This window comes from Ornithorhynchus anatinus, chromosome 4 (assembly GCF_004115215.2).
Source record: "Ornithorhynchus anatinus isolate Pmale09 chromosome 4, mOrnAna1.pri.v4, whole genome shotgun sequence".
In the NCBI taxonomy this organism is placed as follows: Eukaryota; Metazoa; Chordata; class Mammalia; order Monotremata; family Ornithorhynchidae; genus Ornithorhynchus; species Ornithorhynchus anatinus.
The window spans coordinates 129,226,078-129,248,366 of record NC_041731.1 but is presented as its reverse complement, the minus strand read 5'-3'; the positions used below and the strand labels follow the sequence as shown (position 1 = coordinate 129,248,366).

The window sequence follows — 22,289 nt, the reverse complement described above, 5'->3', positions numbered from 1 at the left end:
AGAATTCCCCCGGCCCTTGGGGAGTAAGGGATCTCTATTTTTAAGCGCGACCCTAATAAATGGCTTTCCCTTAAATCGTCCGGTTCTATTTGGTTTTGATTTGCCGCGTTGCCCGAAATTCCCTTTGGCTTTCCCCCCGAAATGCCTTCTCGCCTTCTTCCACGCCTTCGGCTTTACCAAAGACAACGAGAAAAAGGGGTAGGAAGATCCAGTGAACAAACGGAAAACTACCCCCGGGCCTTAGTGCCTTCCGTTCAAAACAGGACCATTTCTTTATAATCATCATAACTGGGGTATTAGTTAAGCGTTTACTGCGTGCCAGGCGCCGGGCTAAGCCCCGGGGTGGCTACGAGCAAATCGCGTTGGATCCGGTCCCTGTCCCGTGTGGGACTCGCCCTTTTTTCTCATCTTCCGGATGAGGCAACTGAGGCTCAGAGAAGTGAAGTGACTCGCCCGGGGTCACACCGCGGACGAGTGGCAGGGAACCCAAGCAAGTCCCTCTGCCTCCCAGGCCCGTGCTCTCTCCGCTAGGCCGTGCCGCCGCTTACTGACTTGACGGTCTTCTCTCAACGCCTTCGGCGTTGGTTAGACCATCTTCGCAACTAGGCAGAAGGAAAATTATAACTTCGGAAATCGGGAGCGTGGGCGAGTCTCTCCGGGGCAAAAGGGAAATGACACAAAAGCCTAATTCACGTTCAGTCCCAGCAACTGGCGCTTGCTTTCTGTGCATTAACCCTCCCCCGCCATTTTTCTCCTTCTTGCCTCCAATAAAGGCTCTCTGAACCTGATCCATGAAGCCCATGCATCTGTCAGATGTGGATCCTTCTTGCCTCAAGTAAAGGCTCTCTGAACCTGATTCGTGAAGCCCACGCATTTCAGTCAGATGTGGATTCCAAGGGGATTTGTAAAAATCCCCATCGCGTGCCTCTGACACTGTCGACCATCCCCTTCTCCTTCACGCCTTATCTCACTTCGGCTTCACGGACTCCGTCCTCTCCCGGTTCTCCTCACCCTTCTGGCCCTTCATCCTCGGTCTCCTTCGCGCGGGCTCCTCCTCCCCCTCCCATCCTCTAACCGTCGGGGTTCCTCAAGGGTCAGTTCTCGGCCCTCTTCTGTTCTCCGTCGACACTCACTCCCTCGGTGAACCCATCCGCTCTCACGGCTTCGACTGTCAGCTCTACGCAGATGACACACGGATCTACATCCCTGCCCCCGTCCTCTCCCCCTCCCTTCGGGCTCGTATCTCCTCCCGCCTCTAGGACGTCTCCGCCTGGATGCCCGTCCGCCACCCGAAACTCAACATGTCCCAGACTGAGCTCCTCATCTTCCCTTCAAAACCCCGTCCTCTCCGACTTCCCTCTCACCGTGGACGGCACGACCGTCCTCCCCGTCTCACAGGCCCGCGACCTTGGTGTCATCCGATGCAATCCAATCACCGAGGCCTGCGGGTCTCACCTTCACGGTATCGCCGAGATCCGCCCTTTCCTCTCCATCCGAACTGCTACGTTGCTGGTACGATCTCTCATTATATCCCCACTGGATTATTGCGTCGGCCTCCTCTCCGACCTCCCTTCCTCCCGTCTCTCCCCGCTCCGGTCTATTCTTCACTCGGCCGCCCGGCTCATCTTCGCGCGGAGACGCCCTGGGCCCGGCACTCCCCTCCTGAAAAACCTCCCGCGGTTGCCCGTCGACCTCCGCACGAAACAGAAACTTCTCACTCTAGGCCCCGAGGCTGTCCGTCGCCTAGCCCCCTCCTACCTCTCCTCCCTTCTCTCTTTCCACAATGCCCACCCCGCCCGCTCCGCTCCTCCGCCGCCCGCCTCCCCGCCGGCCCCCGTCCTCGCCCGTCCCGCCGTCGACCCCCGGGCCGCGTCCTCCCGCGGTCCCGGAAGGCCCTTCCCTCCTCCCCTCCGCCCAACCCACTCTCTTCCCCTCTTCGAAGCCCTCCTGAGAGCTCACCTCCTCCGGGAGGCCTTCCCACGCTGACCTTCCCCTTTTCCCTCTGCTCCCTCTCCGCCCCCCCTTCACCTCCCCTCAGCTAAGCCCCCTTCCCCCCCCTTTCCCTCCGCTCCTCCCCCTCTCCCTTCCCCTCCCCTCGGCACTCTGCTCATTTGGATAGATTTTTGATTGCCCTCTTAATTTTGTTAATGAGGTATAACGCCCCCTTGACTCTATTTATCGTGCTAATGTTGCCTTGTTTGCGTTTCGTTGTGTTGTTTTTGCTCTGCCGTCTGTCTCCCCCGATCAGACCGTGAGCCCCGTCACTGGGCAGGGATGGTCTCTCTCTGTTGCCGAATCGGACATTCTACGCGCTTAGTGCAGTGTTCCGTACACAGTAAGCGCTCGATAAACACTATTTAATGAATATCCCCGTTGCCAGACCGAGCTCTCAGAACCAAGGGCGGGAAGGGTAGGCTTTGAAAGAAAGAGTAGAGCACGGCCCAGTGGATGGAGCCCGGGCCTGGGAGGCAGAGGGCGTGGGTTCTAATCCCGACTCTTGCCACTGAGGAGCCGTGTGACCTTGGCCAAGTCACTTGACTTCTCTGGGCCTCGGCTCCCTCATCTGTAAAATGGGGATTGAGACCGTGAGCCCCACGTGGGACGGGCTGAGTATCTCGCACCTCCCCCGGCGCTTAGTACGGCGCCTGACACATAGTAAGCACTCAAATAGCATGAAAAGACAGGTTCCTTTGGGGATGAACGTTCCGTAATTCCCAAATGACGACGATAACGATGATGGCATCTGTTAAGCACTTACTACGTGCAAATCACGGTTCTAAGCGCTGGGGATCTCTCCCCGGTCGTCTCCCCGGTCCGCGGGAGCAACGAACACGCAGAGACAGGCAACTTTACATGACTTTTATTTAATAAAATCATATTTACAATTCAAAAAGTTCTAGTTTGACACACTTACCAAATCAAAGGGAACCGACGGATAAACTGTACAGAGTGAATCACGATCCGCAGTAAGTGTCTCCGTAATTCGCTACGCGATTCTAGTATTTAAAACATTCAAAAAATAGAAGCCGTTATAAAGTACCTTTCCAGACCAACGAGTTCACTCGATGAGAAGTTCAAGCCTATCGACTGGAGATGCAGTTTCTTTTTCAATATAAAGTGCCGTCTGCACAAAATCCCAAACTCGAAGTCTCGGATCCTGTAACGGAGCCGCGGGTCGGGGCGGAGTCCCGGGCGTCGGAGGCGGGCCGACTTCCATTTACCTCCAGTTACCGTCCGGGGAGCCGGGCTCTCTCTCCCTCCCGGGACGGGTGCCCGGCGCTCCCGTGCACTGGCGGGGGATGGTCCCGGAACCTCCCGAACGCCTGGAAGGGGACAGATCAAGTCGGCAGACGACGACGACGACGACGACAAAAAAAAAACAACCAGAAAACCACACACACACACACACACACACCACACAGTGGTCCCTGAATCGTCACGTGCGCCATTTTGAACGGAACGGACGTGAGGAGATTTTGGAGCGCGGTCTGCCCTTGCCAATCCACGCTCCGCAGGCCGGGGGGGCGGCCCGGGACGGCGCGACGCGCCGTCCGCCCCATCCCGCCAGGGGCACGTTTCCCATCGGTCGAATCAGGCTCTCCCCCGCGGCTGCGTCGGCAGGTGACGACTCCCCGCCGCTTTCCGATCGGGTTGTGCAAAGCTCATTATTGCATTGCTTTTCTTCACGACGTAAGAAACGGGCCTCTATTTACACAGAGGAAGGGTAGAAAATACGTACGCCTCGAAAGCACAGAAATCCCAAGTGACGGGAGGAGGAGAGCAATCGCCGTCGGCCGCTGGGAGGCGGGCGCGAGTGCTGCGGCCCCCGGGTACATTCAACGTCTCCGCTTCGGGAGGGGGGAGCCCCGGGGGAGGGGGAGACGCCTCGGCGGAAGGACGGGCGGGTCGGCGTTCGGAGGCCGGGGGCGGAGGAGAGAGGCCGGGTCGCAGTCGGTTCTCGTTGCGCCCGGCGGAACGTCCCCCGAGGCTGACGCGGTCTCCGGAAACGTCACAGGCCACATGTAGTGTGAGAGCCCAGGCGGCAGGCGGGTGGGATTACGGGGCGGGGGACGGGACCCCAGAGAAATCAACGTCTCCGTAGGAAAATGGTCCACCGTCAGATTTTCTATTGCACTTAAGGACGAAGCGTCAGTCGAGCGAGCGGCCCGCCCGGCGGGGGACGGGCCTCGGGGATCCGAGTCTCTCGGGCCCGGGGGCCCCTCCCCGCAACTCGGCGTCCGAGGAGAGGATCGCCACCGGAAACGGCCGACGGAACCTCCGGGCTTGCGGCGGCGGGGCCGGGGGGACCGGCAAAGCCGTTCCCCCGGGGCGGGCGGCGGGAGGGTCTGTCTTCCGACCGACGGGATCCCGAGACGTCTGTCCGGAGGTCGAGGTCGTGGGGTGGGATAGGGCCCTCCCAGGTAGCCGAAAGGGCCGGAATGTCAGGAGAACAAGGTAGTGGCTAATCGCCCGGGGTCGGGGCCGAGACCGGCACGTCACGTGCGCCCCTATTTTTACGTCGGCCGCCCGCGGGCCAGAATGGATCGTTTCCCACCCCGCTCCCGATAACCGGGATCCTTAACGACTCGACATCCCGGAGCTCGCCGGGACGTCGTCCGGTGCCACGGGACCGCTCCGGTTTAGGACGACGAGCTGCGCGTCGCTTCCCCGGCGGCAGCGGGCTTCCAGAGCACGGCACGCCACATTTTACGGCGGTCTCCCAAGCGCTCGGCACAGCGGGCCGCACGGGGCTCTCGGATGCCGACGATCCTCTCGCCGAGGGGTTGAAGAGGTCGCCGCCGGCACTCGGGGATCTACAAGTCGGCACCGGCACTCGCGGACCGTGGGTTTACGGGCCCGCCTGCCCGGCGGCTTCCGGTCCCCTCGTCTCCGTGTCCACGCCGGGCGGCCCGGGCCGATGACTGAACAGTGTCGCGCTCAAAGGATCCAGCCCGCCGGCCGGTTAAGGAGAGGCGAGAGGATCTTCGTGAGAGACAAAACCAACGAAACAAAAAACCAATGATATCGGTGGCGTGGCGGAGACTAGGATTTTCGGCGGGTCATTTCTTAACCGACACTCCGAGCTGAAAGAAACGTGGCAAGGCATCTCGGAAGCCAGCTCGACACCCTGTCCCGTCGACGTTGAAGTGGTTTCGAACTCGCGGCGCTCCGACTTTCCGCCTCATCAGACACACGACCACGTTTTTGCCACGTGGCGTCTCTGATGAGTGCTCTCGAATCCCGTCTCTAGCTTTTCTTTTTTTTTTTTTTTCTTTAATCCAAGGCAGATGAAGGAGGTCGCTAGGCGAACCGGATCCCAGCGTCCGGCCAGCGCCCGGACCCGAGGCCACCCCACACGGGTCCCGCGACTCGCGTTTCTTCCGCCCCGGGACGGCGACGGGACCCCGAAGGTATTTTTAAGCAACCGCCCCCGCCGGCCGCCGCCCCCTTCGCTCCCCGCCCCCCCGCCGCCGCGCTCTTTCGTTGGCTTGTGCTGGAACCGAGAGGGAAACCCCCCAGCTTCGCGGCCCTTTCGCAGAAAGCGTAACGGCAGGACGACACACAGCGTGCCGTCGGCCCCGCCGAGTTTAAGGCTATGCCTCGGCTGTTGTTTTTTTTTTTGGGGGGGGGGGGGGGGACGGACACCCGGTTCTTTAAGGCCGTCTCCAGTGGTCGTATCCAGACTCCCCGCCCGAGCCCCCCTCCGGAACCCCCGCCCTCCGTTTCCCGGCCCCGTGATGCGGCCGGCGGGGCCCAGGGCGGTTTCAGTGTTTGAGAGCGGGGCTTCCTCGTTCCATGTCCCGGTTGTCTTTCTGCAGCGCAGCTAGGACCTGGAAACGGGAAGGGAGAAGGTGAGCCGCTCCTTCCGGACGACGCGGGCTTCCCTGCCGTGCGCTCTCCGGAGGGGGCCCCCTCTACATCCGCCCCCGTCCCTCCCCTCCCCCGGCCCCGTCGGAAAAAAGGGGGAGGCGTTGGCCTCCTTCTCGCTCCCCGGTGCCGCTTTCGCGCTACGCCATCTCCCCCATCCCGCTCTTTCCCTTCCTTCGAAGCTCCTATCATCCGCCTCGACCCCCCGCTCCAATCGCCGTCACGGTCATCCACCCGGCCTCCGGCTTTCGGAACCATTTTCGATCCCCCTCTCGCGTCCTCCCTCTCTCCTACGCTGATCCTTGGGGGCTTCGACATCCACACACGGCTGTTCCTGACGACCCTTCCGCTGCCCGCTTTCCGTCGCTCTTCAACTCCACTGACCTCCTGCTCCCCCTCACCTCGCCCACTCACCCACTTGGACACGCACTCGCTCTCATCATCGCTAGTGAGCGCTTAACGATAATAATAGTGATAACGACGATGATGACGGTATGCGTTGAGCGCTTACTCTGTGCCGAGCGCTGTTCTAAGCGCTGGGTTGGATACAAGGTCATCAGGTTGCCACGTGGGGTCACGGTCTCGATCCCCATTTTACAGACGACATACCTGAGGCACAGAGAAGTCAAACGATTTGCCCGAAGTCACACAGCTCGGCGGTCGGGATGAGACCCCGCGACCTCAGACTCCCAAGCCCAACTACCATCATCATCATCATCATCATCATCAAAATCATTATTATTATCGCTAGTCACGGTACAATAATCGCTCCCCTCACCAACTCTGAAAACCCTCCACCCGACCGCAACCTCCTCATCCGCTTTCTCTCTCAGCAGCGTGGCTCGGTGGAAAGAGCCCGGGCCCGGGGGTCAGAGGACCTGGGTTCTAGTCACATCCTTGCTGTGTGACCTCGGGCAAGTCACTTCACTTCTCTCTCCGGCTTACACTTTACCCAACCTAAATCACTTCTATCTACCCCAGTGCGAAGAACAGGCTTTGACACGTCGTCAGCATTAAATATCGGCAGAAAAAAACTCTCCTTGCCGCCCATCTGTTCTGTCCCCGCGACGGAGACCTCCGATTTTTGACCCCAGCCAGGACGTCGTGCTGCATTTTGTCTCCAGACTGAGACCGCCCTGCCTCGACGCCCCAGCGGACGCCCTCTACACCATCCTTTCTCCTGAGGTCTAGGCACTCGCTCCCCTATCCTTCTGCTGACCTCATACCGCTCACCCGCAGCCCCGGACCACCCCACAGTCCGCGTCCTTCGCCCCCGAGCACGAGCCGCAGACCAAAGCCGGCGGAGATCCAGATAACGGACCGACCTCGTCTACCTCCAGTTCATCCTTGCCCGCTTGAACTCTTCCCGGCAAAATTATTTTTCCTTCCTTAACGAGTTCCATGCCGTTGCCCTCGCCAGCTGTTCCAGACGTTTAACTTCCTCCTCAAACCACCCTGTCTCCCTGCTTTCACCATCCCTTGCTCCTAACGACCCGGCCACCCACTTAACTGGGAAAACCGGAACCGTCGGGCGTCGTCTTCCTAAGATCTCCCCTGCTCCTCTCGGGCGGGCCCCTTCCTCCTCCTGCCCCATCTTCAACTCTCCCATCCTTGGCAGGAGTATCTCCAGAGGAGATCTCCTGCCTTCTCTCAAAATCCACCCCCTCCACCTGTGCATCCGACCCCATCCCCTCGTTCCTTATCGAGAAGTACTTGCCCCCGTCCCCATTCTTCCTTCCCCGACTGCCAGCTTCAACTGTGGTCACCAAAGCCTTCCCCCCAGCCCCCCGCCACTGCTTTCGAACAGACCCAGGTCTCCCCGATTCTAAAAAACCCCTCCCTTGACCCCAAGGCTCCCTCCAGTTATCGCCACATCTCCCTGCTACCTTTCCTCTCCAAATTCCCTGAGCGTGTCGTCTACACCCGCTGTCAAGTCGCTCTCCTCCAGTTCTCTCCACGATTCCCTCCAGTCTGGTCTCGGGCCCTTTGGCTCCACAGAAGCCGCCTCTCAAAGGTCGCCGGTGACCTCCTCCTTGCCAAATCCGACGACCTCTCCACCTTCCTAATCCCCCTCGACCCCTCGGCTGCCTCCGACACTGCTGTCCACCCCCCTTCTCCCGGAAACGTTATCCAACCTCGGCCTCAGGGGCGCCGTCCCCTCCGGGTTCTCCTCCCATCTCTCTGGCCGTTCGTTCTCCGTCTCCTTGGCGGGCTCCTCCTCCGTCTCCCACCCCCTAACTGCGGGGGTCCCTCAGGGCCCAGTCCTGGATCCCCTTCTCTTCTCCATCTACACCCACGCCCTCGGAGAACTCGTTCGCTCCCACGGCTTCAACCGCCACCTCTGTGCGGAGGACGCCCAGATCTCCATCTCCGGTCCCGATCTCTCTCCTTCTCCGCAGTCTCCCTTCCTCCTCCCGTCCATACTTCACTCTGCTGCTCCGATCATTTTTCCACCAAAACGTTCAGTCCGTGATTCTTCACCCCTCAAGATCTTGCAGTGGCTGCACATCCACCTCTGCTTCGAACTCCTTACCGGTGTCTTTAAGGTACTCGATCCCTTTGCCCCCTTCTACCTCACCTCGTCACTCTCCGACTGCAACCCGGGCCCACGCACTTCGCCTCTGTAACCTCAGCCCACACTCACTGGACCTCACTCTCATCTGTCTCGCCACTGACCTCTCGCCCGCCTCCCGCCTTTGGCCGGGAGCGCCCTTCTTCTTCACGTCCAACAGGCGTTCGCTCTCTCCACCTTTAAAGCTGTCCCTGGGGGCCCATCTCCGACCAAACCCTCATTTCTTCTCCTCCTCCCTTCCGCGTCACCCACGCCCTTGAATCTGCAGCCTCCCTCAACCCCACGGCACTTACGCGCCTATCGGAAATGTACACCGACATCCATTTCCCCTTCTAGACTCGAGGCTTCTTGTGGGCAGGGAAAGTATCTACCAACTCCGTTTTATCGTACTTTCCCAAGCACTTAGTGCACTTGGAACACCACAAGCGCTCAAGAAATACCGTCGATTGATCGGTTTGAACATTTACAGAGTGCCGAGTATTGCGCTAAGCACTCAGAGTACAGTACGACGGGGTCGGCAGGCACGGTCCCTGTCCTCTGGCATCCAGGGTTTAGCGCGGTGCTTGGCACGTAGTAAGCGCTCAAGGCAGGCCACAATTATCACTATTATCTGACGGTCTTAAAGCAGGAGCAGACGAGAGAGACCCCCCCCCAGCCCCCAGATCACTTAAGGACAGATCCACGGGTTATTTTTATTAACGTCTGTCTCCCCCGCTCTATAGGCCGTAAGCAACCTGGGGTCACGGCGCTTGCCTACCAACTCCGGTGTACGGGACACTTCCAGGCGTTTAGTGCAGCGCTCTGCACACTGTAAGCATTCGATAAATGTCACCGATGGATTGAGACGAAAAGGGAAAAAAGGAGGGGAGGAGGAAGAGGCAGGCCAGAACCAACTCTTCTACCGCCCTTAAGAGCTGCGCGTAATAGGCGAGCAACAGATTACAGTATAACGCCATCCTCGCCGCTCTTCTCCATCCCCGCGGACAACCCCCTTCCCCGGAGCGTCCCCGTTCCAAGAAGAAACTCCTCAACCCCTCTAGACTGTGCGCCCGTCTCTCTTCATTGCCGTATTGTACTTTTCCAAGCGCTTAGTACAGTGCTCCGCACACAGGAAGCGCTCAATAAATGCAACTGAGTGAATGACTGAACCCCTGCCTCAAATCAGTATTCGGCCGGGTCTGGTTCCTCTAGACTATAAGCTCACTGTAGGCAGGGAGTCTGCCTATCCAACCTCACGCATTCAGTCACCTTTACTGAGCGCTCACTGTGCGCACGGCACTGTACCAAGCGCTTGGAAAAGCACACGCAACGACAAACGATGCCACTCCTCGGCCGCGACGAGCTCACGGGCTAGAGTGGGGGAGACAGACATCAATACCAATAAATAAAATGGCAGATACGGACGTGAGCGCTTCGGGGCCGGGATGGGGGAAGAGCGAAGGGAGCAGGCCCGTGAGACGCAGAAGGGAGCGGGAGATGAGGGAAAGCGGGGCTTAGCCTGGGAAGGCCTCAGGGAGGAGATGGGTCTTCAATAAGGCTCTGAAACGGGGAAGAGCGGTTGTCTGTCAGATGAGAGGAGGGAGGGCGTTCCAGGCCAGAGGCAGGACGAGGGCCAGGGGTCGGCGGCGGGACAGGCGAGACGGAGGCCCGCTGAGAGGGTCAGTGGCACCAGAGGAGCGAAGTATGCGGCACAGTATACGGTACGGTGCTCCGCGCGTGGTCGGAGCTCCGTAAATACCGCCGATCGATTGATTCCGACCCCTCCTCTTCCCACCCCAGTGTGCACCATCACCACGCGCTAGGAAAATACTTTTATCTCCTCTTCAAAATCATTTTTAAAAAGCAGGGTAGGGAGGGAATCAAGCATCCGAGGCAATGACGTGAGTCGGTACGTTACCCCTCGTTGACGGACGGTGGCTAAGAAATAAGCGCCCCGCCCCCACCCCCACCCGACAAAGAAGACAAGAGGCCCGTGTTCACCTGAGCCCATTTTTTGTTTCTGCTCTGCATCTGGATCGCCGCAATAGACGTAAAGAATTCTTCGGCAGGCAAGTCCTCCGGGAGCTTCGTGAGGAACTGGGCTATGTGGATGAAGTCCATCTTCGTCAAGATGTCTTCGAAGAGTTTCAGGATGCCCAGGGCCGTCCGGAACAGAAACTCTTCCCCGTCCCGGCAGAACACGTCCCAGACCCGGCAGGCCAGGTCCAGCGGCAGAGACTTGCTGTACAAGGTGAAGATCCTGAAACGGCAGGGCACGCTTTGGGTTCCTCCACGGGATCCCGACAGTTATCAACCCACGGCGACGGCCCCGTCCATCGTGATCGTAACGACAGTAAGGATAACGGCGTCCGTTAAGCGCTTAGCGGTGCCAAGCACCGGGGTAGACAGAAGGTGGTCGGGCCGAAGTCAGTTCCCGACCCGCCCGGGGTTCCCAGCTTAGGTGGGAGGGAGTTCGATCCAACACCCACTCTACAGATGAGGGAATCGGAGAAGCAGCGTGGCTCAGTGGAAAGAGCCCGGGTTTGAGAGTCAGAGGTCATGGGTTCTAATCCCGGCTCCGCCGCTCGCCAGCTGGGTGACTTAGGGCGAGTCGCTTCACTTCGCTGGGCCTCAGTGACCTCATCTGGAAAATGGGGATTAAAACCGGGAGCCCCACGTGGGACGACCTGATCACTCTGTATTCCCCCCAGCGCTTCCAACGGTGCTCTGCACGTAGTTAAGGACTTAACAAATATCACCATCATTATTATTAAATGGAGACCCGGAAGTTCCGAGACTCGCTCAAAATCACACAGCGGACCTAGGGCAGAGCCGGGATTAGAATCCAGATCCTCTGACTCCCAGGCCCAGGCTGTCGCCTCTGGGCCACACTGTTTTACATTTGGTAGCAATTATCATAATACGATGAGAGAAGCCGCGTGGCTCACTGGAAAGAGCCTGGGCTTCGGTGTCAGAGGTCACGGGTTCGATTCCCGGCTCTGCCACTCGTCAGCTGTGTGACTGTGGGCGAGTCACTTCACTTCCTCTGTGCCTCGGTCACCTCATCTGGAAAATGGGGATTAACCGTGAGCCTCACGTGGGACGACCTGATGACCCTGTGTCTTCCCCAGCGCTTAGAACAGTGCTCTGCACATAGTAAGCGCTTAACAGATACCAACATTATTATCATTATTATTAATAACGACAACTATTACAACAGTAGTAATAATAATAATGACGATGATGATGATGGCGTTTAAGCGCTTACTATGTGCCAAGCACTGTTCTAAGCACCAAGGTCGATACAAGGTCATCAGGTTGACCCACGTGGGGCTCACAGTCCGCCTGTCCGTTTTCCAGACGAGCGAACTGAGGCACCGAGGAGCTAAGCTGCTTGCCCCGAGTCACCCAGCTGACAAGTGGCGGAGCCGGGATTAGAACCCGCGACCTCTGACTCCCAAGCCCGGGCTTTTCCCACTGAGCCACGCTGCTCCTCATCAGTAATCAGTATTAAGCGCTTATGCGCCGACGACAATCGGGTCCCACAGGAGGCTCACCGTCTAAAATAGGAGGGAGAAAAGGTGCCGCGTTCCCATGTTGCAGACGAGGGAGCTGAGGCACCGGAAAGTGAAGTGACTCGGCCAAGGTGACCCGGCGGACCGGTGGCCGAGCTGGGTTTAGAAGGCATTCGCTCTGACTCCCAGCCCAAGCTCCTTCCACTCTGCTTCTCTAAGGGCGGCGTGCGCCGGCCGGGATACGGAGGTGTTACGACAGACCTCACGGGAAGCAACGGGGCTCAGCGGAATGGGCCCGGGCTTGGCAGTCAGAGGTCGTGGATTCTAATCCCGGCTCCGCCACTTGTCTGCTGCGTGACCTTGGGCAAGCCACTTCACTTCTCTGGGCTTCAGCTACCTCATCTGTAAAATGGGGATGAAGAATGTGAGTCCCACGTGGGACAACCTGATCACCTTGTATCTACTCCGGCGCTTAGAACAGTCTTGGCACATAGGAAGGGCTTGAAAAATACCGTTACTATTATTATTGGACCGGATTAGTGCGTCAGCCTCCTCTCCGATCTCCCTTCCTCCCGTCTCTCCCCGCTCCGGTCCAGTCTTCACTCCGCCGCCCGGCTCATCTTCCCGCAGAAACGCTCTGGGCCCGTCACTCCCCTTCTTAAAAACCTCCGGTGGTTGTCCGTCGACCCCCGCACGAAACGAAAACTTCTCACTCTAGGCTTCGGGGCTCTCCGTACCCTGCCCCCTCCTACCTCACCTCCTCTTCTCCATCCTAACCCATACGCTCCGCTGCTCCGTCGCCCACCTCCCCGCCGTCCCCCGTCCTCGCCCGTCCCGCCGTCGACCCCCCGGGCCGCGTCCTCCCGCCGTCGCGGAACGCCCTCCCTCCTCACCTCCGCCCAACTCGCTCTCTTCCCCTCTTCAAAGCCCTACTGAGAGCTCACCTCCTCCAGGAGGCCTGCCCACGCTGAGCCCCCCTCTTTCCCTCTGCTCCCTCTTCCCTCTCCTCCCCCCACCCACCCTCTGCTCTCTCCCTTCCCCCCTCCTCAGCACTGTGCTCATTTGTATAGATTATTTATTACCCTATTGATTTTGTTAATGAAGTGTACATTCCCTTAATTCTATTTAGCTTGATGACGTTGTCTTGTTTTGTTCTGTTTTGCTCTCCCGTCTCTCTCCCCCGATTAGACCGTGAGCCCGTCAATGGGCAGGGATTGTCTCTATCTGTTGCCGAATTGGACATCCCAAGTAGAGTGCTCTGCACATAGTAAGCGCTCAATAAATACTACTGAATGAATGAATGGTTATTATTATTATTATTATTATTATTATGGGAGAGAGTGGCCAACGGTCATTAGCAAATACATGTGGGCTTCTGAGTCATCACCATTTGGAAAATGTCTGTCTCCCCCCTTCTAGGCTGTGAACCCTTTCGGGGCAGGGACTGTCTCTATTTGTTGCTGAATTCTACTTTCCAAGCGCTCGGTACAGTGCTCTGCACACGGTAAGCGCTCAATAAATACCACTGAATGAATGAATGAATGAATGAAGAGTCTCAGATTTGCCACACGTGTGTGTGCCTCTCCGGCTCTCCGGCTCTCTCCCCGCCACCCCTTGCTGTGAAGTTCTTTTTGAAATCGTAATTGCATCGTTTTTATCCAGTAAGGATCAGCAGAGAGGCCCGTTTACCTTTCCATAAGCAGACTCTGAAACCCAGGAAAGGCTTTACTTGCGAATGCAAAGCGGGACAGTATCAGGCTAACGGGGGAACAAGCGATTAATTAAGAACCAGACCCCGGATAATTAGCAAAGCTTTCTAGAGTGGAGACTTCTCATTCCACCTCTGGAGACACACAAACGCAGAAGAATTCATTTGCATCCTGTACTCCCAGAAATGACCCACCGGGCAGGAATGTGTCTGCTAATTCCGCTGAATTGTACTCTCCCAGGCGCTGAGTACGGTGTCCACCACACAGTAAGCGCTCGACAAGTACCGGCGACAGATCGGCTCCCAGACCTGCTTCAAAATTCGAAGGCAGGCATCTGTCCCAAAGAGGGAGCCGAGCTGGACAGGGATACGATCGCGAAATGCCGTTTTTCTTTTAATTCTCACGGCTGTATTCCCCGGATTCGCATTCCCTCTAGACCGGAAGCTCGTCGTGGGCAGGGAATGCGTCTGTCTGGGAAGCAGCGTGGCTCAGTGGAAAGAGCCCGGGCTTCGGAGTCGGGGGTCACGAGTTCGACTCCCGGCTCTGCCGCTTGTCAGCTGTGTGACCGTGGGCGAGTCACTTCGCTTCTCTGGGCCTCAGTGACCTCATCTGTAAAACGGGGATTAACCGTGAGCCTCCCGTGGGACGACCCGATGACCCTGTATCTCCCCCAGCGCTTAGAACGGTGCTCTGCACGTAGTAAGCGCTTAACAGATACCAACGTTATTATATTGTACTCTCCCAAGTACTTAAGTGCCGTGTTCTGCATAAAATAAGCGCTCAATCAACAGGACTGAACGGATCGTCTGAAAGACTGAATGACTGATTTGAACCCCGCTGTAGAGCTCATTCTGAGGAAACAACCGATGGCATTTATTGAGCACTGCTTGAGTGCAGAGCGCTGTGCTAAGCACATGGGAGAGCACGAAACAGCAGAGTTGGTGGGCAAAATCCCTGCCCACGAGGAGTTTGCAGTCTCCAGGGATCGAGGATTCGGACTCAGGCGTGATAAAACGCCAAGGAAAGATTTCACATCATCAGTGATAGCGATAATAATGACGACTGTGGTAGTTGTTAAGTGCTTACGGTGTGGGATATGGGATTTGGACCCAGCCATGATAACGTGCTAAGGACCGATTTCTAAAAATCAATAATAATAACAATGTTGGTATTTGTTAAGCGCTTACTACGTGCAGAGCACTGCTCTAAGCCCTGGGGTAGACACAAGGGAATCAGGTTGTCCCACGTGGGGCTCACGGTCTTAATTCCCATTTTACAGATGAGGTAATAAATAGATAGATAGATAGATAGATAAATTAGTGGTATCTGTTAAGCGCTTACCATGCGCAAAGCACTGCTCCAAGCGCTGGGGGATACAAGGTGATCAGGTTGTCCCACGTGGGGCTCACAGTCTTCATCCCCATTTTCCAGATGAGGTCACTGAGGCACAGAGAAGTCAAGTGACTCGCCCAAAGTCACACAGCTGGCAAGCGGCGGAGCCGGGATTCGAACCCATGACCTCTGGCTCCCAGGCCCGGGCTCTTTCCACTGAGCCACGCTGCTTCTCTGAGCCACGCCGCTTCTCAATAACAGTAATTGGGATATTACTATAGTGATAACAATAGTAATCGTGACATCTGTTAAGCGCCTACTGTGTGCCAGACGCGGGACTAAGCGCCGGGGTGGATACCAGCAAATCGGCTTGGACGCGGTCCCTGTCCCACCCGGGGCTCACGGTTTCAATGCCCATTCTACAGATGAGGTACCCGAGGCCCCGAGAACTGAAGTGACTCGCTCAAGGTCACCCAGCAGACAAGTGGCGGAGCCGGGATCCGAACCCACGACCTTCTGACTCCCAGGCCCGGGCTCTAGCCACTAGACCTGGCTTGGGGAGAGCAGCGTGGCTCAGTGGAAAGAGGCCGGGCTTGGGAGTCAGAAGGTCGTGGGTTCGAATCCCGGCTCCGCCGCTTGTCAGCTGGGTGACTGTGGGCGCGTCGCTTCACTTCTCTGGGCCTGAATTCCCTCATCTGGAAAATGGGGATGAAGACCGGGAGCCTCACGGGGGACGGCCTGATCACCTTGCATCTCCCCCAGCGCTCAGAACAGTGCTCTGCACGTAGTGAGCGCTTAGCAGATACCAACGTCGTTAAACAGCCCTCCGGCTTTCGGTTTCCTAGTCCCGGCTTGCCTGCTAGCGGTTGTCCGGACCCCTCCTCCTCACCCCTCTCGCCCGGTGGAGCCTCGCTGAGTCGAGCGGAGCCTCGCAGCCGGGAGACCGCCGGACTTCCAGAGCTTCGGCGGTGGGGATTTTCTGCTGGCTGTTTGCCGGCGGAGCGGCTCGAGAAGCGCGCGCTTGTGGGGAGGGAACCCGGCTACCGGTTGTTAGACTGCAGACCCTGAGCTCGCCATGGGCGGGGAGTGCGTCTGTTTGCTGTCGTACTGTATTCTTCCAAGATAATCCATTTGTTTTGTTCACGAGGTGTACATCTCCCTGATTCTATTTACCCTGATGATGTTGTCTTGTTTTCTTTTGGCCTGTTTCGCTCTGCCGTCCGTCTCCCCCGTTCAGACTGAGAGCCCGGCGTTGGCCAGGGATGGTCTCTATCTGTTGCCGAACCGTACCGTTCATCCATTCACTCATTCGACAGTATTCACTGAGCGCTTACTATGTGCAGAGCACTGTACCAAGCGCTTGGAATGGACAAATCGGTGACAGACAGAGACGGTCCCTGCCCTCTGACGGGCCTACGGTCTGATCGGGGGAGACGGACGGACGAGAACGACGGCGATAAATAAAATCAAGGGGATGAACGTCTCATTAAAACAGCAGCAGGTAAATGAGCGCTTAGTACAGTGCTCTGCACACAGTAAGCGCTCAATAAATACTACCGAATAAACGAAAGAGCTCAGTAGAGTGCTTTGCACCCGGTAGGTGCCCGATACATACGACTGAATGAATTCTGTATCCCCGAGCGCTTCAGTCCAGTGCTCCGCCCCCAGGAAATGATGCTTAATAAATACCGCTGCTTGACTGATCTGTTCATTTGGGCACCGTCCGAACTGGACAAAAGGGGGATCAATTAAAATCTGAAAGTTGCTTCTCAACGTCTGCAACGGCTCTGTATCGGAGCATCCATTTCTCAAGGGCGGGGGCCGTGATTTTTGCTTTCACGGTACTCTCGAAAAGTGCCCGGTAATGTGCTCCGCACGAAGCAGCAGCGTGGCTCAGTGGCTAGAGCCCGGGCTGGGGAGTCAGGGGTCATGGGTTCTAATCCCGGCTCCGCCGCTCGTCAGCTGTGTGACGTTGGGCAAGTCGCTTCATTTTTCTGGGCCTCAGTTACCTCATCTGGAAAATGGGGATTAAAACTGTGAGCCCCATGTGGGACAGTCTGATCACCTTGCACCGCCCCCTCCCCCCCCATTGCTTAGAACAGCGCCTGGCACGTAGTACGCCCTTAACAAATACCGTCGTTATCATCATTAGTGGACAGAGCACCGGCCTGGGAGTCGGAAGGCCGTGGGTCTTGGGCAAATCACTTCACTTCCCTAGGCCTCAGTGACCTCACCTGTGAAATGGGGATGGAGACCGTGAGCCCCACGTGGGACGGGGACTGCGTCTAACCCGATCTGCTTGGAGCCGCCCCAGCGCTCATCAGTAGAGTGCCCGGCACATAGTTAGCACTTAACGGATACCATAATTGTTATTATTATAATTAAAATTGAAGCAGAGACTCCCGTTGCTGCCCATCCACCTCTCCATCGAACAAAGGCTCCTCACCATTGGCTTTTAAACGGTCCATCCCCTCGCCCCCTCCTACCTCCCCTCCCTCCTCTCCTCCTCCAACCCAGCCCGCACACTCCGCTCCTCCAACGCCAACCTTCTCACCGGGCCTCCATCTCGTCCCTCTCGCCGCCGACCTCTCGCCCACGTCCCGCCTCTGGCCCCTAACGCCCTCCCTCCTCAGATCCCACAGACGACGACTTTCTCGCCCTACAGAGCCTTACTGAAGGCCCACCTCCTCCGAGAGGCCTTCCCCGACGAAGCCCCGCTTTTCCTCTTCTCCCGCTCCCTCCTGCGTCACCCTGACTTGCTCCCTTTCTCCATCCCCCCCCCTCGGCCCCACACCACTCACGTCCAGAGCTGTCGTTTATTTCTTTATATTAACGCCTGTCTCCCCCTCTCGACCGTAACCTCGCCGTGGGCAGGGAATGCGTACCGTACTGTACGCTCCCAAGCACTTCGTTTACACACCCACGTGACATTTACACATACATTCTGTGTTGGCTGTATTTTAGATTTGGTGTTTTACCCCGGTAGAGAAAGCAAGACACGAGTGGATTCCCCAAATGTCTCTCTGTGCTCGTATAATAAAGCGTGGGTTTGGCAAAGAGAGAAAAAGAAAAAAAAAAAAAACCAAAAACCAGATTTCCCGGGAGAGGAAAAGATATAATTAGGTTGGCCGTCTACCCACTTAACCACCTTTTAAGATCTCTAGTGAGATTTGGGGATTAGAGACTCGTTAGATTCAATTTCAGTTTGAGTTTGGAGTCTTTTGGGAAAACTAGGATGGGGGGAAACAATGAAATAAGCTTCTGGTGGATTTCCTCCAATCTCCAACAGGGTTATTACTGAAACCGGACTGGAGATTGCACGCCAGAAAAGGAGTGTTTTAGCGGATTCACAAAACGCCTATCGATTTCTAGGATGGCCGACTTCCTAGGGCGACTTCCCACTGCTGGGCCGGAGGGAAGAACGAGCGTTAGAGAAGCAGCGTGGCTTAGCGGGGAGACCACGGGCCTGGGAGTCAGAGGACCTGGGTTCTAATCCCGGCTCTGCCACCTGCCTGCCGTGTGACCTTGGGCAAGTTGCTTCACTTCTCTGTGCCTCAGTTTCCTCAGCTGTAAAATGGGTAGCAATCCGACTCCCTCCTGGACTGGGAGCACCGCGGGGAACACGGTCTGTGCCCGACGTGACGACCTACCCCGGTGCCTAGACCGGTGCTTGGCACGGAGCAAGGGCTTAAATACCGTTTTTTTAAAAAGGGGTGAGGGAGAGGGGAAAGGGAAGTTAAGAAAGCTCTTACCAATCAATCAGGTAGATATCCGGAGTCAGGTTATTTTTCTTGAAATGGGCAAATAACCTTGGCAGATTTTCCTCAAAGAACACCTCAAACGCTGCGAAGTAAGTCAACATCTGCGGAAAATATACAATTATAGAGGCCAGTTAAAATTTACAATTTAAAACAGTGTCAAATTTTAACCCCCAAGCGGAACAGGACACAGCGGTTTCCAGGCCCGGGCAACCGGGCATATAGATTTAACCGTTACACACGATTCTCTCTGCGCTCTCTCGGCTTTAATTTAGAAAGATTTCCTTTCTCCAGCATCTATCTCCCTTCGAGAGATGGCGTGTGCTGAGCGCACCGAAAGGTGAGGACGGCAAGAAGAACGAGCAGATCCGGTCCTTCCGAGGCGCCGCTGCTCTTCGGAATGACGGCCGCGCCTCTAAAGCGGGTTTAACTGGCAAGTCTGAGCAAGATGGGGATTCTAAGCAGCCAGGTTGGCCACTCCACACGCACCCCCTGATGAGGATAAGTCGAAGCTACCCCTCCTCGTGGCTAACGCGCCTCTCCCGGAAAGAGCCCGGCCTTGGGAGACAGAAGACCCGCCTTCTAATCCCGGTTCTGCCGCCCGCCGGCTCTGTGACCTTGGCTGGTCGCTTCACTTCTCTGGGCCTCAGTTCCCTCGTCTGAGCTCCAGGTGGGACAGACACTGTAGACTGTTAGCTCGCTGCGGGCACGTAACGTGTCCGTGTATTGTTCTACTGTCCTCTCCCAAGCGTTTAGTACCCTGCTCTGCACGTAGTGAGTGCTGAATACAGCGCTCTGCACCCAGCGAGTGCTCAGTAGATATGACCGAATGAAATACGACTATCTACGCCACTACTTTCTACACCGCTAGGCACAAAATAAACACTTTATCACTACGATTATCAATAACGGAATAACAACGTCGGTGTTTGTTAAGCGCTTACTATGTGCAGAGCACTGTTCTAAGCGCTGGGGCAGACACAGGGGAATCAGGTTGTCCCACGTGAGGCTCGCAGTCTTCATCCCCATTTGACAGATGAGGGAACTGAGGCACAGAGAAGTTAAGTGATGTGCCCAGAGTCACACAGCTGACACCAGCCTCGGGTTTCTTGCTCCTTTTGAGTTGGTGGGAGCGCGCCTGTGGGTCACACCCACTCACTCGGATTTCGGAGAGGTTTTTTTTCCTCCCCCATTGTAGAGGGTGGCTGGTAAGAGTCTCCCAGTTTTTTGCATATTCACTCATTCACTTCTATTTACTGAGCGCAAAGCACCGTACCGCGCTCTTGGGAGAGTACGACAGAACAACGGACACATTCCCCGCCCTTAATGGGCTGGCGGTCCGGAAGCACTCGAACCGCACCAAGGACGACGCCGGGATGCCGTCGTGGACATCTACGGGAGGCCCGCCCCGCCGCCCTCGCCCCCGAAAATCGGGTCCAGCTCCGGAGCAGCCGTTGAACGGTGGTGTCGGCCGCCGCCAGGCCCAGCGGAAGCCGGCGGCGGAGAGAGGGAGGGCGCCGGAGGGAGCGAGCTGGCTTCTGATAACAGTAACGACTGCGGTATCTGTTAGGCGCTTACCATACGCCAGGCACGCCACCGTGCGCTGGGGCGGATACAAGCAAACCGGGTTGGACGCCGCCCCCTCCCACGCGGGGCTCACCGTCTCAATCCCCATTTTACAGATGAGCGAACTGAGGCCCAGAGAAGTGAAGCGACTTGACCGAGGTCACACGGCAGACCGGGGCGGAGCGGGGATCAGAACCCATGACCTTCCGTCTCCCGAGCCCGAGCTCTACCCGCTAAGCCACTGTGCCGACAGACCGGGACTCTCCCCCTCCTTCCAAGCCTTACTGAAGGCCCATCTCCTCCAAGAGGCCTGCCCTGACTAAGCCCCCCTTTTCCTCTTCTCCCGCTCCACGAACGCTCTGCACGCAGGAAGCCCGTCATGCCGGTAACTGACTGTAGCAAGCGCCTAGAGGAAAAAGCGTTCTTAAGCGGTTAGGACAATGCTCTCCAGAAGGTCGGCGAATAACGCCGACCGTTATTTTATAGATTGCTTTTACTTTACACATCACTTTTTTTTTTTTTTTTAAAAAAAAGATCGTTATAACAATCAAATACGCTGAGAGTCCGGAGAGGCCAAGCGCCAAATTGAGCACTCGGGTGGACGCCGGAGAAATAGGGCCCGCAGAGTCCCTGACCCACGTGGGGCGGGCGGTCGGAGGGGGAGGGAGAACAGGTAGCTTATCCTCATTTTGCAGATGAACTGAGGCGCACAGAGAAGGAGAAGCAGCGTGGCTCAGTGGAAAGAGCACGGGCTTTGGAGTCAGGGCTCATGAGTTCGAATCCCAGCTCTGCCACTTGTCGGCTGTGTGACTGTGGGCAAGTCACTTAACTTCTCTGTGCCTCAGTTCCCTCATCTGTAGAATGGGGATGAAGACTGTGAGCCCCACGTGGGACAACCTGATTCCCCTGTGTCTACCCCAGCGCTTAGAACAGTGCTCGGCACATAGTAAGCGCTTAACAAATACCAACATTATTACATTATTAGAAGGGACTTGTCCGAGGTCATCCGGTCGTCCCTTTCCCTCTGCTCCTTCCCCCTCCCCCCCCCCCCGCCCCTCCCCCTTTCCCCTCCCCCTCAGCACTCTGCTCATTTGTCTATATTATTTATTATCCTATTCATTTCGTTAATGAGGTGTACATCCCCTTCGTTCTATTTATCATGATAACGTGGTCTCGTTTTCGTTCGGCTCTGCCGTCCGTCTCCCCCGTTAGAACCGCGAGCCCGTCGTCGGGCAGGGATCGTCCTCTATCCGTCGCCGAACTGTTCGTTCCAAGCGCTCAGTACAGCGTTCTGCACATAGTGAGCGCTCAATAAATACTACGGAATGAACGAACGAATGAATCCGGCAGGCGAGTGGCAGAGGTCCTCTGACTCCCAGACCGGTGCTCTTCTCGCTAGGCTCCGCCGCCCCTCCGCTGCTTTCGCTGTAGCCTCTCTGCGGGCAGGAATCCACCGGGTCTAATTCATCGCCCTCTCCCAGCCACTGAGTACAGCGCCCCGCACACGGCAGGTGCTCGATAAATAGCAGTGAGGGCCAGACGACGCTTTCTGAACAGAGCTCTTTCCGGGCCTTTGCCGCTTCCAGGTCTCTCACCCCTGCCGACTCTGACAGGGGGCCTTACCTCCCTTTCTGATGCGAGGTAAAAGGCCCTCCCGTGAGGAGGGAATCGATTCTTACACATTTCCTATCCACCTCTGCAGTCATTTTCAGGAAGGTGGGGAAAAAACAGCAGTAAGACATTAATGTCTCGGGCTTCGAAACCGCACACGGGGTAATTGCGGGGGAAATCATTCCACGCTTGAAGGAGCAAAAGCGTACGGAATCAACGGTAGGACGGTGCGCTTACTGTTGTGTCGTATCCTCCCAAGTGCTCCCCACAGTGCTCCGCTAATAAATTCAACTGAGTGAATGAATTATTCCCCCAGTCGGTTTAGCGCTCCGCACGCGGCAAGCGTTCAGAAATTGCTATTGCTAGTCCCGGGCAGGGG

The 22,289-nt window shown here is 56.8% G+C and overlaps 1 protein-coding gene across 8 annotated transcripts in view; it reads right to left on the bottom strand.

Moving 5' to 3' along the window:
* Positions 1-2,845: 2,845 nt before the first annotated feature.
* TBC1D14 (TBC1 domain family member 14) overlaps positions 2,846-22,289 on the bottom strand; it is a 105,539-nt gene continuing 86,095 nt past the window's right edge. For all 8 annotated transcript variants that reach the window (XM_039911946.1, XM_029062375.2, XM_039911945.1 and 5 more), the window contains 3 exons: positions 18,728-18,837; positions 10,421-10,679; positions 2,846-5,831 (listed from right to left, as the gene is read on the bottom strand). In XM_039911946.1, the coding sequence (XP_039767880.1) occupies positions 5,766-5,831; positions 10,421-10,679; positions 18,728-18,837 (435 nt within the window). In that variant the 3' untranslated portion in view covers positions 2,846-5,765. The remainder of the gene's footprint in view (positions 5,832-10,420; positions 10,680-18,727; positions 18,838-22,289) is intronic.